We start from the raw sequence: 15,818 nt of genomic DNA, 5'->3' as shown, positions 1-15,818 counted from the left end.
ACCCCATGCTGGGTATAATTACCAGATGTTGATTCAGTTACATATTTATTCCCAGAGAATTCTTGTACAGTCACTCAGAATTAAGAAAGCTCGTTGGAAGAACGAGTGAAACGTTTTCAAGAAATCTACAGTAAGTCCAGTTGCCTTGATTTATTTTTTACAGATATGATATGGTGTCAGTTAGGTGCCAGATAGGCTGTCTGACTGGCAAAGAAAGGGGTTTAAAATGTGCCCCATATTGATATCCCAACTAGAATTCTTATGTAACTTCACATTCATCTCATCTATTACACATGCATATCTGGCCATCCTAACATTCCATCTTTCACTTCCCAATTCATATCCCATCATCTAAAGAATTATCAGCAGTTTGGATACAAAATTCCATTCATTGTAAAGTGAAAGGAGAACATTTTGTTTAATGCATACATTTTATCCTTTCGCAGTTGAGCCTTAGGCGGTCACCTACACAGCCTTACCCTTGTCCCATCCCTTCTGCCATGGGCAACCATATCTTGTGCCAGTGGCGTACATAGAGAAGTATAGCAACGATCAAACCAGGCCCCCCCCCCCCCCCCCACACAGGACACAAGGGTTTCTGCCTAAACCCTTTTCAATGACCCTTGGGCCATTTTCCCACGGCCTCATTTGCTAAAAGTTGTTCCTTTAGAGGGTAGAGTCCTGACCAAGTTGTCACCTCCAGTAGAAGAGGAGATAATCCAAACTAAGACTCGGTCCCCTCTTGCCCTGTGCCCCATAGCAGTCGCATGGTCTGCAGCTATGGTAGTTACACCCTTGGCTTGTGCCCCCTCTCACTAGGCCCAATAGGAGCAAAAGGGGGTGGGGGCTGTGGGGATTTTTGGGGAGTACAATATTGATGACCTCTTCTATTGTCTATCCTCAGGATAGGTCATCAATGTCAGATAGTGGGGGTCTGACTCCTGGCACTCCTGTTGATCAACTATTCCTAGGTCAGTGACGTCACATTCATTGGTCACATGGGCTATGTGCAGTTGAGTCCCATTAAAGTGAATGGTCCCGGGCTGCAATACCAAGCACAGTTGCTATACAATGTGTGGCGCTGTGCACATTGGCCTCTACAAACAGCGGATCGGTCCAATCAGATTTAGGTAGGTCATAAATATTGTACTCCAGGAACATCCCTTTAATCCCTGTATTAGGTACATCATGAAGGGCCATCTTAGCATCAATTTCATTCATAGCTCTCATTCAAGAGCTGTTTTCAGGATGCTGTTTTTATTTCTTAGTGTTTTTAGTATTGGTCATTCCGCAGTCCAACATGTGGCAGGCTGCAGTGAATGACCTCTTAGCTATTCAGCATCCAGAAAATTGCTTTGAACAAGAAGAGTGGAAATTGGTCCTCAATATGGAGGAAAATACAATTAGTTTTTTTGTCATTTTATTCACACCTTTAAGATATTCAAGAGGGCAATTACTTGGTAATTACCACTGTAAATGCCATTGATTCTTCAACCAAAGCTAATTAAAAAACAGCAAGTAATGTTTCCAATTTACAGCTAAATAGCGCCTTATTCAGATGACAGGTCCTTTCTGAAGTGCAATACATGCAAAGCCGGATCATTTTTTGAAAGGAGTGTTAAGTCTGATTTTTCACAAAATCTGCAGCCTACATAATAGAGCTGTAGAGTCGTCCGAAAGGCTTTTTATTTCAACACCCCCTGGTCCCCCCCTCCCTTTTCTCCGGATGACATGAACTGGGGAACCTGGAGAATAATAAATCAGCTGAGTTGGGTTATTAGCAAGCTCTTTGAAGTAGTCTAATGAATTCAGTAGAAAGGGGGATATGGTGGTGAAGGGTGGAAGGTGGAAGAGAACCAGCCAGGGGTATGAGATTGCGGTAATCTGCCTCTGTTCCTAATGATAAACCATGCACTGATCGGCCTCGTGGTACCTATGTGCCTTTATAACAGTGTTGCATAACAAGCCAACTGACCCCCACACATTTGGAAAGGAGATTTGTACAAATTAGTCTCTAATTAAAGGCTTGTTCAGCTAGATATAATACTGTTTGCATACTTGGAGAATTACTGATTTGGGTGGCATAATGGAACACCCCCCTGGCTAGTCTCTCCTGTCACAGTTCCCACAGGAGCTATTTTCAGCTCTTTCTCCCTAAACGAGCATGAGTTGCTGGAAAGCGACGGCGGTCATGTGGGAATCTGGCCTACTTTTTTCAAAGAAGGGAGACGGCTTCAGCTGGGATTGTGCCAGTTAGTGTTGGCATTAACCCTGTCGCAGCTCGCTCTGCAGCTGGGCTAGCGTACGTAGAAGTCTGATGCCTTCTTTTAATCTCTGTTCCTGAGAGCTTTTATGTACAATATGATTAGCTTAATCCTATATTACATCTAATGTGTCTCCGTAATATCGGCATATATCAGGGAAAACCATAACAATTTTTATAATTGCAATTAAAGTGATAGCATGCTAGAGGTTCCCGTACTTTGATTATGCCCCCTGAAATGGGTAAGCCATGTATGGTGATGATATTTTACCTTTATCTGGATACAGCTTTAGACGTTCTAAGAAGAGCCTATTCATTTAAATCCTGTTTGTCTTCTGTTCAGGGAAACACAGTGTATCTCCAAATCTGTTCACCCATAGATGTGCCAGGTACAGTATTAAGCACTATGACCCAATATATTGACAATATTGTGCCCAAAAAAGTACCAGCCACTGTGACATATCATAACAGCAGCCACATTGCCTCATAAAATTTTGCCAAAATGGTCCCATAAGAGCTGGTCACAGAGCCTTCAGTGCCCACCAAAATGAGATAATACATTTCGACTTCACAATTTTGTTTTTTGCCATAGACACGTCTCAGCTGCATCCATTTGTCAGAATTTGTATGAAATTGAGAGGGATATTGCATCGTATTATGCCTTTTGTACCTATCCATATTGCTATTGACATAGGATTTTACAGGAGTTGTATCATCAGGTTAAAGCCCTTTCAGAATGATTTGTGTGGGACGATGAGATGTTTACCTAGGGCCCCGCTACTGCCAAACAATGGGTTTGCCAGGAAAAGCTTCGACCAGCCCAGAAATGTACATAGTATTACATGGCAAACACAAGAGCACAAGAATTCATGGCCAGAAGAGATTACATACCCAACGCCTGGCCCTGTCAATCAAAGGTCTGACGGGGCCAAGCAACAAAACAAGCGGCACTCAAGGGCACCAAGAACAACTGTGAAGCCCTTGTTACCTTAAATGCCCAAATTAAGGGCACCATTGTTATCTGGAAAGCAATACCTTTTTGGCACTGGGCTTGGCTACATAGCAATGACTCCATTTAATCCCCCGACCTTTCCAGCTCTGGTCCTCACCTCTATTTTGTTTATAAAGACAGACATAGCTACAGTGCCTTGTAAAAGTATTCACCCCCTTGACTTTTTTCGTATTTTGGTGCCTCACAACCTGGAATTAACATGGATTGTTGAGGATTTGCATCATTTAATTTACAGAACATGCCCACAACATTGAAGATTTTTTTTATTATTATTATTATTATTATTGTGAAGCAAACAACAAATAGGACAAAATAACATAAAGAGTCAATGTGCATAACTATTCACCCCCCTTATGTCAATACTTTGTAGAGCCACCTTTTGCGGCAATCACAGCTCCAAGTCGCTTTGGATAAGTCTCTATGAGATTGTCACATCTTACCACTGGGATTTTTGCCCATTCCTCCTTGCAAAACTGCTCCAGCTCCTTCAGGTTGGATGGTTTGCGCTTGTGAATAGCGATCTTTAAGTCTGACCACAGATTTTCTATTGGATTGAGATCTGGGCTTTGACTAGGCCATTCCAACACATTTACATGTTTCCCCTTAAACCACTCAAGTGTTGCTTTAGCCGTGTGTTTGGGGTCATTGTCCTGCTGGAAGGTGAACCTCCGTCCTAGCCTCAAATCAACCACAGAGTGGTACAGGTTTTGCTCAAGAATATCCCTGCATTTAGCACCATCCATCTTTCCCTCAACTCTGACCAGTTTCCCAGTCCCGGCTGCTGAAAAACATCCCCACAGCATGATGCTGCCACCACCATGTTTCACTGTGGGGATGGTGTTCTTTGGGTGATGTGATGTGTTGGGTTTGTGCCAGACATAGCGTTTTCTTTGATGGCCAAAAAGTTCAATTTCAGTCTCATCAGACCAGAGCACCTTCCTCCATACATTTTGGGAGTCTCCCACATGCCTTTTCGCAAACTCACGTGCCTTATTGTTTTTAGCTGAAATAATGGCTTTATTCTGGCCACTCTGCCATAAAGCCCAACTCTATGGAGCGTACGGCTTATTGTCGTCCTATGTACAGATACTCCAGTCTCTGCTGAGGAACTCTGCAGCTCCTCCAGGGTTACCTTAGGTCTCTGTGCTGCCTCTCGGATTAATGCCCTCCTTTCCCGGTCCGTGAGTTTTGGTGGGCGTCCGTCTCTTGGCAGGTTTGCTATTGTGCCATGTTCTTTCCATTTGGTTATGATAGATTTGATGGTGCTCCTCGGGATCATCAAAGATTAGGATATTTTTTTATAACCTAACCCTGACTTGTACTTTTCAACAACATTGTCCCTTACTTGTTTGGAGAGTTCCTTGGTCTTCATGGCAGTGTTTGGTTAGTGATGCCTCTGGCTTAAGTGTTGCAGCCTCTGGTCCTTTCAATAAAGGTGTGTATATGTAATGACAGATCATGTGACACTTAGATTGCACACAGGTGGACATCATTTCACTAATTATGTGACTTCTGAAGGTAATTGGTTGCACCAGAGCTTTTTATGGGCTTCCTAACAAAGGGGGTGAATACATACTGTCACGACAGGTAGGTATCACGACAGGTAGGTAAGCAGGGAAACAACCAAACACGGGAAAACAAACAGAACAAACGACTAGGCCCATAAGCTAGGGAGAAAAGGGTCACCTCCTAGCGATCTCTAAAAGCTTTCCCTAAACTGCTGTGCCCATGTGCATACCCTTAGGGTGGATATGCACATGTCCTCGTGCCTAAACCTGAACACCCTGGGCAAACCCTAAGCAGCAGGGAAAAGGGAAGAGGCAACCTGCTTATTCAAACCAGGAGGAAGCAAGCGTCTCCTTAGAGGCCAAGATAAAACACACAAAGGGAAATGAAGGAAAGGACTTATCTGGAGCAGAGCTGGAGCAGACGATCCACCACAAATCAAGAGCTCCCAGGAAAGAACTATAACCCGCACAGGCCACTGGGGGAAGGAGGGATAAATAGCCTCACTAACAATGAAACCCAGTACACCTGAGGGAAGGTGGATCCAAATCAAAGCAAACAAACCAGTCTGACAGACCTCCGCACATTCACAGGGCAAGGCGTGACACATACGCACAGGCCAATTTTCTGTTTTCTATTTCTAAATAATAGTTTTATTTATATATTTTTCTCATTTCGCTTCACCAACTTAGGGTACTTTCACACTAGCGTTGGTGTGATCCGGCAGGCAGTTCCGTCGTCGGAGTTGCCTGCCGGATCCGCCGATCAGTGTGACAACTGACAGCATTTGTAGACGGATCCGGGTGCGGATCCGTCTACAAATGCATTGCAAGAACGGATCCGTCTCTCCGCTTGTCATGCAGATGGACGGATCCGTCTTGCAGTCTTTTTCACAGTTTTCCCGGTCTGCGCATGTGCAGACCGGAAGGACGGATCCGTCCTTCAGTTGTTTTGCAATGCCGTATCCGGCACTAATGCAAGTCAATAGGAATTAATGCCGGATCCGGCATTCTCGCGACTGATCAGGCATTTTGGACGGACATAATACCGCAGCATGCTGCGGTATTATGTCCGGCCAAAACGCCTGACAGCGATTGAACGGAAGGCATACTGATTTCTATCCATTCAGAATGCATGGGGATATGCCTGATCAGTTATTTTCCGGCATAGAGCCCTTTTGACAGAACTCTATGCCGGAAAAGAATAACGCTAGTGTGAAAGTACCCTTAGACTATTGTGTTCTGATCCATCACATAATATTCAGATTAACAAAACATTGAACTTAAGGCTGTAATGTAACAAAATACGAGAAAAGTCAAGGGGGGTGAATACTTTTGCAAGGCACTGCATATACTGCAGGTGACTGCTGCAGCCAATCACAGCCATATACAGCCACATCACCGCTGCAGCTTGTAAGTACAAACTGGAGATGCAGCATTGGAAATAACTAAACATAACTTTGCATGCTAGGGATTACATGCATTTTTTCCGTACTGTAATGGGCCAGTTCACACAGCGTTTTTTACTACTGATTTTGGAGTGCTTCTGCCTCAAAATAGGCTAAAAAAAAAATAATGAACAGGAAGCAGAAAAAAACAGCTCCAAATAAGTCGATTTGTTTTGTTGGTGTTTTCTGCACGTTTTTTGGGCGCAGATGTGCTTCAAAAAACTTAAGCTGAAAATTCAGCTTTGTATTGAATCCATTGGTTAATAAAAGACAGCTAAAAAAAAACGCATCATAAACTGCACCAAAAAAAACACACAAATTCTGTGTTGATTTTTAAGTGTGTTTTTCAAAATCAGTCGTGTGAAGTGACCATAATACAGTACCAGCGAAGTCAATGGGATCTGACAAATCTCATGAACACTTTACTTTTTTTCATTTGTGCGGAAATTGACCTGCTATGCGGATTTTAAAATCTACAGCATGTCAATTGTTTGTGCAAACCTCAATGGGGTTGTTAAGATAAGTAGAGAATCCACCCCAAAATAATTAGTGTGGATTTATGTGCAGTTTTGGAGTGGATTTCTTGTGGATTTTCTGCCCACAGATCTACACCGTGTATGTGTTGTGAGTATGCTTGTCTCGGAATTGAATCAGTGACCTGATCCAGTAGCATGAAAATAGCCTTTAGGAGCAATTGCTTAAGGGCTCATGCACACGGCCTCTGCCCGCCGTGACCGTGGCCTGCAAACAGTGGGTCAGCAATATGCGGGCACCGGCTGTGCGCACCCCGCCTCACGGATACTGACCCATTTACTTGAATGGTTCCGCAATCCAGAAGGTGCAGTGCGGAACAGAGGCAGGAAACCCCACGGGGTGCTTCCATCGGGTTTCTCTCCGTGCCTCCGCATCGCAAAAAAAAGAACATAGAATAGTTCTATATTTTTACGATGCGGAAGGATCACGGACCCATTCAAGTTGATAGGTCTGCGGAATCCTCATGGATGTTGCCCGTGCATTGGGGACCAGAAATTGTGGGCCCCAATACACGGAACGGCTGACCATGAGCCTAAAATGTCTAATGCTGCATTTATATAAGGATGCTGCATGAATAATATTTAGTGGAAATCCGTTTTATGATTGATATAATTATAATCTTTTTATTTTAAACTTTAGAACAACCCAAAGTTAAAAGCAGTGGCAAACCCGTCAAGCCAGTACAAATCTGTACCATTAGAAAATTACACCAGTGCGAACGTAGAAGGGGTCTAAATGGCACTACAAATGGTTAATAAGTGTACTGAATAAAGCAAAGTACACAGTATAGCCTCGTGTCTGTTCAGCAGGTTGATTAGCACAGCCATGATCTGTTGTGGCACTAAAGCGGTTAACCCCCCTCCCCTGTTAATATGTACTGGGCAGAGGTTGTGAGTGGCACTGGTTCCTCGGGATTTTCTGCACAAGCTGCATTAATCCTGCTCCAGTGAAATGTAGGTCAAATCCCGAGGCTGCTTCCCAGGCATGCTGCACACTCATCTGCTTGGCAGGACTGTCAGACCAGGCCTTGTAACTGGGCAGAGATCTTAGTCTGTCCCGTTGTCTCTAGGGCATGGATTGGTCTCTGGGCACTGGGTGAAATCTGCCCTCAGGACATCACCAGGGGATGAAGTAGATCTTCTCCGCTTCTATTACATTAGTAATAATAGAAATTGTATTTAAAAGTTCAAAACTGAACATCAGAACCATTTCCCCATGTAAACTATATAGACAGGTAACAAATATTTTTTTTTAATTTTTTTTGCCATAAATGTTTGAGATGGGAAACCCTATTTAAGAGGTTTAATGTGGTTATTGTTGGATGTTCTGGAAAACACAATAAAATTTTACTCCAATTTTTAATGATTTAATAATATATAAAAAAATATGTGGAGGATATAAAATCTATTAGAAATATCATGACTAAGCAAATACTGTAGACGGTTAGCTACATAGCGATTTGATTTGGGGCGATCTTAAAAGGGTTTTCCAGGGTTTGGTTATTGATGGCCTATCCCCAGATTGGTGGGCGTCTAACACCCTGCGCCCGTGTCGATCAGCTGTTTCGATGTAGCCCTGGTGCCTCATACACACGACCGTAAGCATTTTTGCAGTTTGCAAATTGCAGATCTGCAAAATATGCAGGCAGTTTGTGTACCGTCCACATTTTTTTGCGGACCCATTAACGCCAATGGGTTCCGCGGTCCACATTATGCGAACACGTATAGGACATGTTTTATCCATACGGATGCTGAAAGTACACAGAAGTCTGCAAAAGGTAGAGCATGTTCTATACTTTCCACAAAATGTGAACTGTGGATCCACTGACTTGCGGATAGCACACGGACCGCTTCTGTCTTTGCGGATACGCGGTTTGAGGACCTCAAAATGCTCACAGTCGTGTCAATGAGGCCTACATTGGAGTGATTACTTTAGGAGCGGCACTGCAGTTACTAGCTCCCTTCATTTCACCGTGTAGTTCCATCTACGTTTTTACAGCTGATTGGCAGGGGTGCATGGTGTCAGACCCTCGCCGACCCTGGGGAAAATGTTTATTATAAAGTAATGAAATGTGATCATCATATATGTTAACCCCCACACTATAGACACGTGCTGCGCCTATCTGCTGATAATTGGCTTCCTATGAATATTCATTCTCTGCTGTAACACGTCTGGGCCTCCTAGACATCTGGTGTCACCAGAAATGTACCACAGAAAATACCTTGTCAACAAGGACTTTGCACTGAATAACTATAATACTAAAGCGAGATTTAAATTTTTTTTGTCTACTGTATTTTCACCTTTTCATAAATCCAAGCGAAGGTGCGAGGAGTAACATAGAGTCACTTCTGTTAAATACCTGGGCGATAGGACATGCCTCAGAGGTATTTCATAGAGGCTAGCACATTGTCCCCCATCTGCTGCAGGGTGACCGTAAAGGGAGGGGATGCTGTCAGGAGCCGAGTGGGTGTGAATCACACACAAACACAATAAAATCTTTGGGGTGTTTCTTAGGGTGGCAATGAGCCTGTAGTGAATGATGAAAGGCAAATAAAGACATCATTACAATCTCAAAGTAAATGTAGCAAAATATGAAATTATCCTAGAGTGTGCATGCCATAGAAGCAGATAGTGTGGCTGTTATAGGGGATTTGGATATGATGGGGTACAGCCTTGAATATTGACTCCCCATTTGCTACTGGATGTCAAGAACTTGTGCAGATCATAGGAAAAAATGCGTATAGCAGCACACCAAAAAATTAAAGTCTTATCTTGTGGTGGTGCCAGCCGTGTTGGGAGCCAGTCAGAAGTTCCCCCTTGGATGGGTCATATAGAAGAAACCGCTGCGGTTTCTTCTATATGACGCAAGAACTTGTGCAGGACTCCCCTCTCCAGAAGTAGTGCGTTCCCAGTAAATAAGAGGGGTGCAATTGGCCCAGGGGTCACCGAAAGTCTGTAGAGGGGGAAACAACACCAAACACTTATGTCCTGGATGTCTCTGGGACCATATTGATTATTGTTGTTAGCTTCCTCTTTTCCATTTGAGACATTTATAGCATATTCTGTGGATATTCTATAAATATCTAAGGCTACTTTCACACTTGAGTTCGGAGCGGATCCGTCTGGTGTCTGCACAGACGGATCCGCTCCTATAATGCAAACGATGGTATCCGTTCAGAACGGATCGGTCTGCATTATATTTCATAAAAAAAATCTAAGTGTGAAAGTTAGTCAGACGGATCCGTCCAGACTTTGCATTGAAAGTCAATGGGGGACGGATCCGTTTGAAAATTGCACCATATTGTGTCAACTTCAAATGGATCCGTCCCCATTGACTTACATTGTAAGTCAGGACGGATCCGTTTGTCTCCGCACAGCCAGGCGGACACCCGAACGCTGCAAGCTGCGTTCGGGTGTCCGCCTGCTGAGTGGAACGGAGGCCAAGCGGAGCCAGACTGAGGCATTCTGAGCGGATCCGCATCCACTCAGAATGCATTGGGGCCGTACGGATCCGTTCGGGGCCGCTTGTGAGAGCCTTCAAACTGAACTCACAAGCGGAACCCCCGAACGCAAGTGTGAAAGTAGCCTAAAAGGTGTGAGTCGCAGACAGTTTTTTATCTACAGAATGGGCCCAGTTTGGCTGGTCTGGGAGTGGAGAGGTGGCCATGCATGTATGTCTCTCTCCATTCACTTGAATAGCACTTCTGGAATTAGCCAAGCGCAAGACTTTATGTACTGGTATATTTCTGACATGCTATAGGAGACCTCCAATAACATGGAATCAGGTCTATATGCATAATCTTTCTGACAGAATCCCTTTAAATGTTTCAGACTATCAAACACATTTGAATATTAGACAAAGATAACCTGGGTAAATACAAAAGGCATTTTTTAAATGATGATTTCATTTAGGTGAAAAATGCTATTTCAGAAAAAAAAACACGTCATAACAACACTCAAACATGGTGGTGGTAGGGTGATGGTCTGGTTCTGCTTTGCTGCTTCAGGACCTGGACATATTGTTGTACTTGATGGAACCATGAATTCTGCTCTCTACCAGAAAATCCTGAAGGAGAATGTCCAGCCATCAGGGTACTTGGGTTCTGCAGCAGGATAATGATCCAAAACACACCTCTGAATGGCTGAAAAAACAAAATGAAAGTTTGGAGTGGCCTAGTCATAGTCTAGACTTAAATCTGATTACAATACTGTGGCGTAACCTTAAACAGACCGTTCATGCTCAAAAACTCTCCAATGTGGCTGAATTAAGGCTACTTTCACACTAGCCATTCTAGTATTGTCCCCATTCATTGTCAATGGGGACAAAACGTAACTGAACAAAACGGAATGCTCCAAAATGCATTCCGTTCCATTCTCATACTGGAGAACAAACTGCAGCAAGCTGTGGTTTTCTTTCCGTCATGGGATGCGGAGCAATACGGATCCGTCATGAACCACAATGCAAGTCAAACCGTTTAACTCTGACACAATAGAAAACGGATCTGTCCCCCATTGTCTTTCAATGGAGTTCATGACGGATCCGTCTTGGCAATGTTAAAGATAATACAACCGGATGCAGATGGTTGTTTTTATCAGTAATGGAAGCGTTTTTGCTGAACCCTGCCGGATCCAGCAAAAACGCTAGTGTGAAAGTAGCCTAAAACAATTCTGTAAAAAAGAGTGGGCCAAAATTCCCTCGCTGATGTGTGAAACACTCATTGCCAGTTATCACAAACACTTGATAGCAGTTGTTGCCACCAAGAATGGTACCAGTTATTAGGTTTAGGAAGCAATTCATTTTTAACAAAGGGCCAGGTTGTTTGGGATAGCTTTTCCCTTAATAAATGAAATCATCGTTTAAAAACGGAATTTCTGTATTTATTCAGGATATCTTCGTCTAATATTCAAATTTGTTTGATAATCTAAAAAACATTTAAGTGTGAAAAATGTGCAAAAACAAAAGACATCTGTAAGGGGACAAATACTTTTTCACAGCACTATATATGCGCAAGCACCACTACATTTATAAATGGCTGATCCGCGGGGTAGCCAGGAGTCGGTCTCTGGCCAGTCTGATACTGATGGTCCTAACCTGAGGATAGGGCATCAATATCTTTGCACTCCAGATTTTTCACTGCAACTTTTTTTTCTCAAGGTCACAAATTCGCTCCAGTAGGCGGGTGGTGTCGAAAACTAGGGAATCAGAAAAGTGTTAAGTGTAAAAATGCGCCACATTTATCAAAAAATCTTGCAACATTTAATACATTTGGTGCAAAGTACAACAGCGCAGGCTTAAGCAAAACTGACTTCAGATATTACCCTCATGATAAATTTCCCCCGAGGGCTATGTACAGTATAAAGAGTGAAGCCACAATTAATTGTTCCAGGAAAACTTAAAACTAGGAGATCAAAACCTGTAACCAGCCGTGCTGTCACTTATGTTTTCTGGGAATATTCTGTTTAGAGTCACAATGAATAAAATGGACAATTCGAGATTAGTCTGTTCTCCATTGTATAGACATTTAAACCATTAATGCACAATAAGCAAATCAATTGTCTAGAACAACTATAGTTCTCTGCATGAGTTAAGAGCAATCGTGCACATGTTAAATTGAATTAAACACAATCAATAAGTGAATTTACCTGCAGAATCCTTACATGAATATTGGTTTTCTTTCACAGCCATATCAGACTTTCACATCTTTCCCCGGGATGCAACCCTAGAAGAGGGCGGTGTGGCCAGGTTCCAGTGTCAGATCCATGGTATGCCGGAGCCAGACATTGTATGGGAGCGGAGTGGTAAAATGATTGATACAGACAACCCCAGGTACAGTACAGTATTAAGGGATTACTGAAACTTTGTATGCCTCCAACTTCATATAGCAGGATATAGAGATTTCTCCTGTTGGAATCCATAGGAATCTGACATTAAAAAAAAGAAGCCGTGTTTCATCAGATGCTGTTTTATGGATCTATATTCCCCATGAAAACATTTCTTCTAGATTAGATTCTATCTGCAATATGGCACCTTAGGGTGCATTCACATCACCGTTTAGCTTTCCGTTCTTCTGATCCGTCAGAAGAAGACAGAGAGAAAAAAACACAGGATCCAGTAAAAAAACGGACCCTGTTAGATCAGTTGTCATCCATTTGAGCCATTTCCGTCTGAGATCTGTTTTTTTTAGACGGAAACAAAAGTACTGCATGTGCATATGTGGTCGTATACCGCTGTTTGGGCATACGACAGGGCACAGAAGGCAAGGAGCGCCATATGGTTTTTGGAGGGCAGACTTTGATGGAATGGTCTTTTGGCACCATGTTGCATTTGAAGAAACCCTGAGGTATCCCCACAGTGAAAACCCCCAAAAATTGACCACATTTTGTAAACTACACCACTCAAGGAATTTTTAAGGGGTGTAGGGAGCACTTCACTCAACAAGTGTTTCATAGAATTTTTAATACTTGGGTGTGAAAATGAAAATTAAAATTTTTGGTTTTTTTACAAGAAAACTTTCTTTTTCACAAAAGATAACAGGAGAATATCCCCCCACAATTTGCCTCCCACTTTCTCCTGAATACAGTAACACCCCAATTGTGGTCACAAACTGTTATTTGGGGATACGCCTGGGCTCTGGATTTTCTAACATGGAATTTTTTGTCATGGTTTTTAAGAATGATAACTTTTTTATTGTTTGTTGAATGAGCTGAGTGAAGGCTTATTTTGTGCGAGACAAGCTTTAGTTTTTATTGGCACCATTTTGGGGTACATTTGGCTTTCCGGTTGCTTTTTATCTCATTTTTTGGGAGATGAAGTCACAAAAAAAGCTGTTTGGTGTCATTTTTCTTTTTTTTTTCACTTGATGGGCTAGATAATGTAATATTTTTATAGATCCGGTCATTACAGACGCAACGATACCAAATATGTCTAGTTTATTATTATTATTCTTTATTTTTACGTTTTACATAAAACATTTTTAGAAAAAAAATCATGTTTTTGTGTTGCCATTTTCTTAGAGCCATATTTTTTTCATTGGCTATAGTCTTGTGTGAGGGCTTGTTTTTTGCTGGACGAGGTGACATTTTTATTGCTACCATTTTGAGGTACAATCGACTTCTTGATTGATTGATATTATGTTTTTTTGTGAGGTGACTAAAAACAGCTGTTTTGGCATAATTTTTATTAGTTTTTTTTACACCGTTCACTTGATGGGGTAGATCATGTGATATTTTTGTAGAGCCAATTGTTATGGATGTGGCGATACCAAATATGTATTTTTTATTTCTTTGTTTTTACATTTTACACAATAAGAGCATTTGTGCACTGCGAATCCCTAATTTATATATGGAGAGCCTAGAGTGAGGACATACGGTACTTGTGCAAGCTCTTGAAAACTAGGCCTAGTTCAATGAACCTTCATCTCTGAGACTGAAAGCTTTCAGAGAAACAACTGAATTGAAAGACTGTTCCTGAGAAAAAAAAAGACAACAGACATGTATAGATGATTGAAAACCAACACTTTTCTGGATAAAAATAGTAAGGCAACACTGGCTTATGGAAAAAGACTTTACTGCACGTGGAAAGGGTTCATTGCCTTCGACATCTTCCACACTTGGACTGGCCATCCAGATCTAAGATCTGCACTCAGCAGCCTGGGCATTGCAGAATGTGTGCAGTGTCCCATTGCTATGGCAGGATGTCACTGCAAATAAGTTTTCTGTGCTTTTCCTTTATTTATGCTAAAAAGGGTTAAAGTGTGCTATGTCATGCATTTTTTGCAGTTAACAGTTTAGCAGTTCTTAGTAACCTGTTACTAGATGGGGCTATGTTTCTCTCCCCATAGGGCCTCATGCACACGACCGTTGTTTGTCTCCGTGTCCGTTCTGCAGATTTTAGCGTTTCAGATGCAGACCCATTCATTTCTATGGAGCCGTTGAAAATGCGGATAGTGCACCGTTTGCCATCCGCGTCCGTGATCCGTGGTTCCAGTCCGTCCAAAAAGTATAACCTGTCCTATTCTTGTCCGCGGAAAATGGTTCGCGGAACCATTCAAGTCAATGGGACCGCTAAAAAAACACGGAGGCACACAAGATTGTCATCCGCGTCCGTTTTATTCCTATCATTTCCATGGCAAACCTGTCTTAGAGTTTTTTTTACCTTCCATTATGTCTGGTGGTCCTCCAAAAATAAAGGAAGACACATGGAAACGGAAACAGATCACGGAACAACGGAACACAACGGTCGTGTGCATGAGGCCTAAGTCAGATCAGAAGCATTCAGTTTGGAGACAGTGGATGTCTATACAGTGTAGTGTGCTGATCTAGCAGAACACAGCCCTGAAGAAAGCTTAACACCAAAAAGAAAGAAAATTGAAAAGTATTCCAGTGTTGAGAGGAGGTGCATGTAGAAACTCTGTGGAGATAAACAGCTTATAAATGAAGCTTATCTACTTCATAGCAGACATTGTTCAAAAGGTGAAAGGCTTCCGGTCCTGGACAAGCTTAAAGGGGTTGTGTCACCTCTGACATTCGTGGCATATCTTACCCACACCTATCTGTAGAATGGGCCCCTCACAGTGTGCAAGAGTGCATTGTGCATGCACGGCATGCTCTTCCTTTACTTCTAAGGGAGTTCCAAAAATAGCCAAGCTCGACTATTTTTTTTGGAAGTCCCATAGAAATGAATGAAGAGCACACTGCGTCAGCGCAACCACCATCCATTCACCTCTATGGAACTGCCAGAAATAGCTAAGCCAGTGCTTGTCTATTTTCCGAACTCTCGTAGAAATGAATTGAGGTTGAAAGCATATGCGCGACTGTTGTCCATTCGCTTAGGGTAACCCATTCTAGAGAAAGGTTTGGGTCCCAATGGAGGGACCTTCACCTATCTGACTTTGGCGGCATAGCAATATTCCAACAATGTCTGAAGTGAGAAAAACCCCTTTAAGAAAAGCAGAATCCACATATGCCCATGATACTACAGTGGAAACCTGTAGTAACATTACAAACGGAAAATGCAAATGTGATCGCACACTACATCCAGCACTCTGCCCTCCATG

The 15,818-nt window shown here is 42.5% G+C and overlaps 1 protein-coding gene across 1 annotated transcript in view; it reads left to right on the top strand.

The window, feature by feature from the left end:
- The window catches only part of IGDCC3 (immunoglobulin superfamily DCC subclass member 3), a 127,194-nt gene that overhangs the window by 72,033 nt on the left and 39,343 nt on the right, over positions 1-15,818 (top strand). Inside the window, exon 3 of the mRNA XM_040415620.1 lies at positions 12,445-12,589. Within this exon, the coding sequence (XP_040271554.1) occupies positions 12,445-12,589 (145 nt within the window). The remainder of the gene's footprint in view (positions 1-12,444; positions 12,590-15,818) is intronic.

Source organism: Bufo bufo, chromosome 1, assembly GCF_905171765.1.
Source record: "Bufo bufo chromosome 1, aBufBuf1.1, whole genome shotgun sequence".
In the NCBI taxonomy this organism is placed as follows: domain Eukaryota; kingdom Metazoa; phylum Chordata; class Amphibia; order Anura; family Bufonidae; genus Bufo; species Bufo bufo.
The sequence above is the reverse complement of the archived record's forward strand: the minus strand, read 5'-3'. Positions and strand labels throughout refer to the sequence as shown.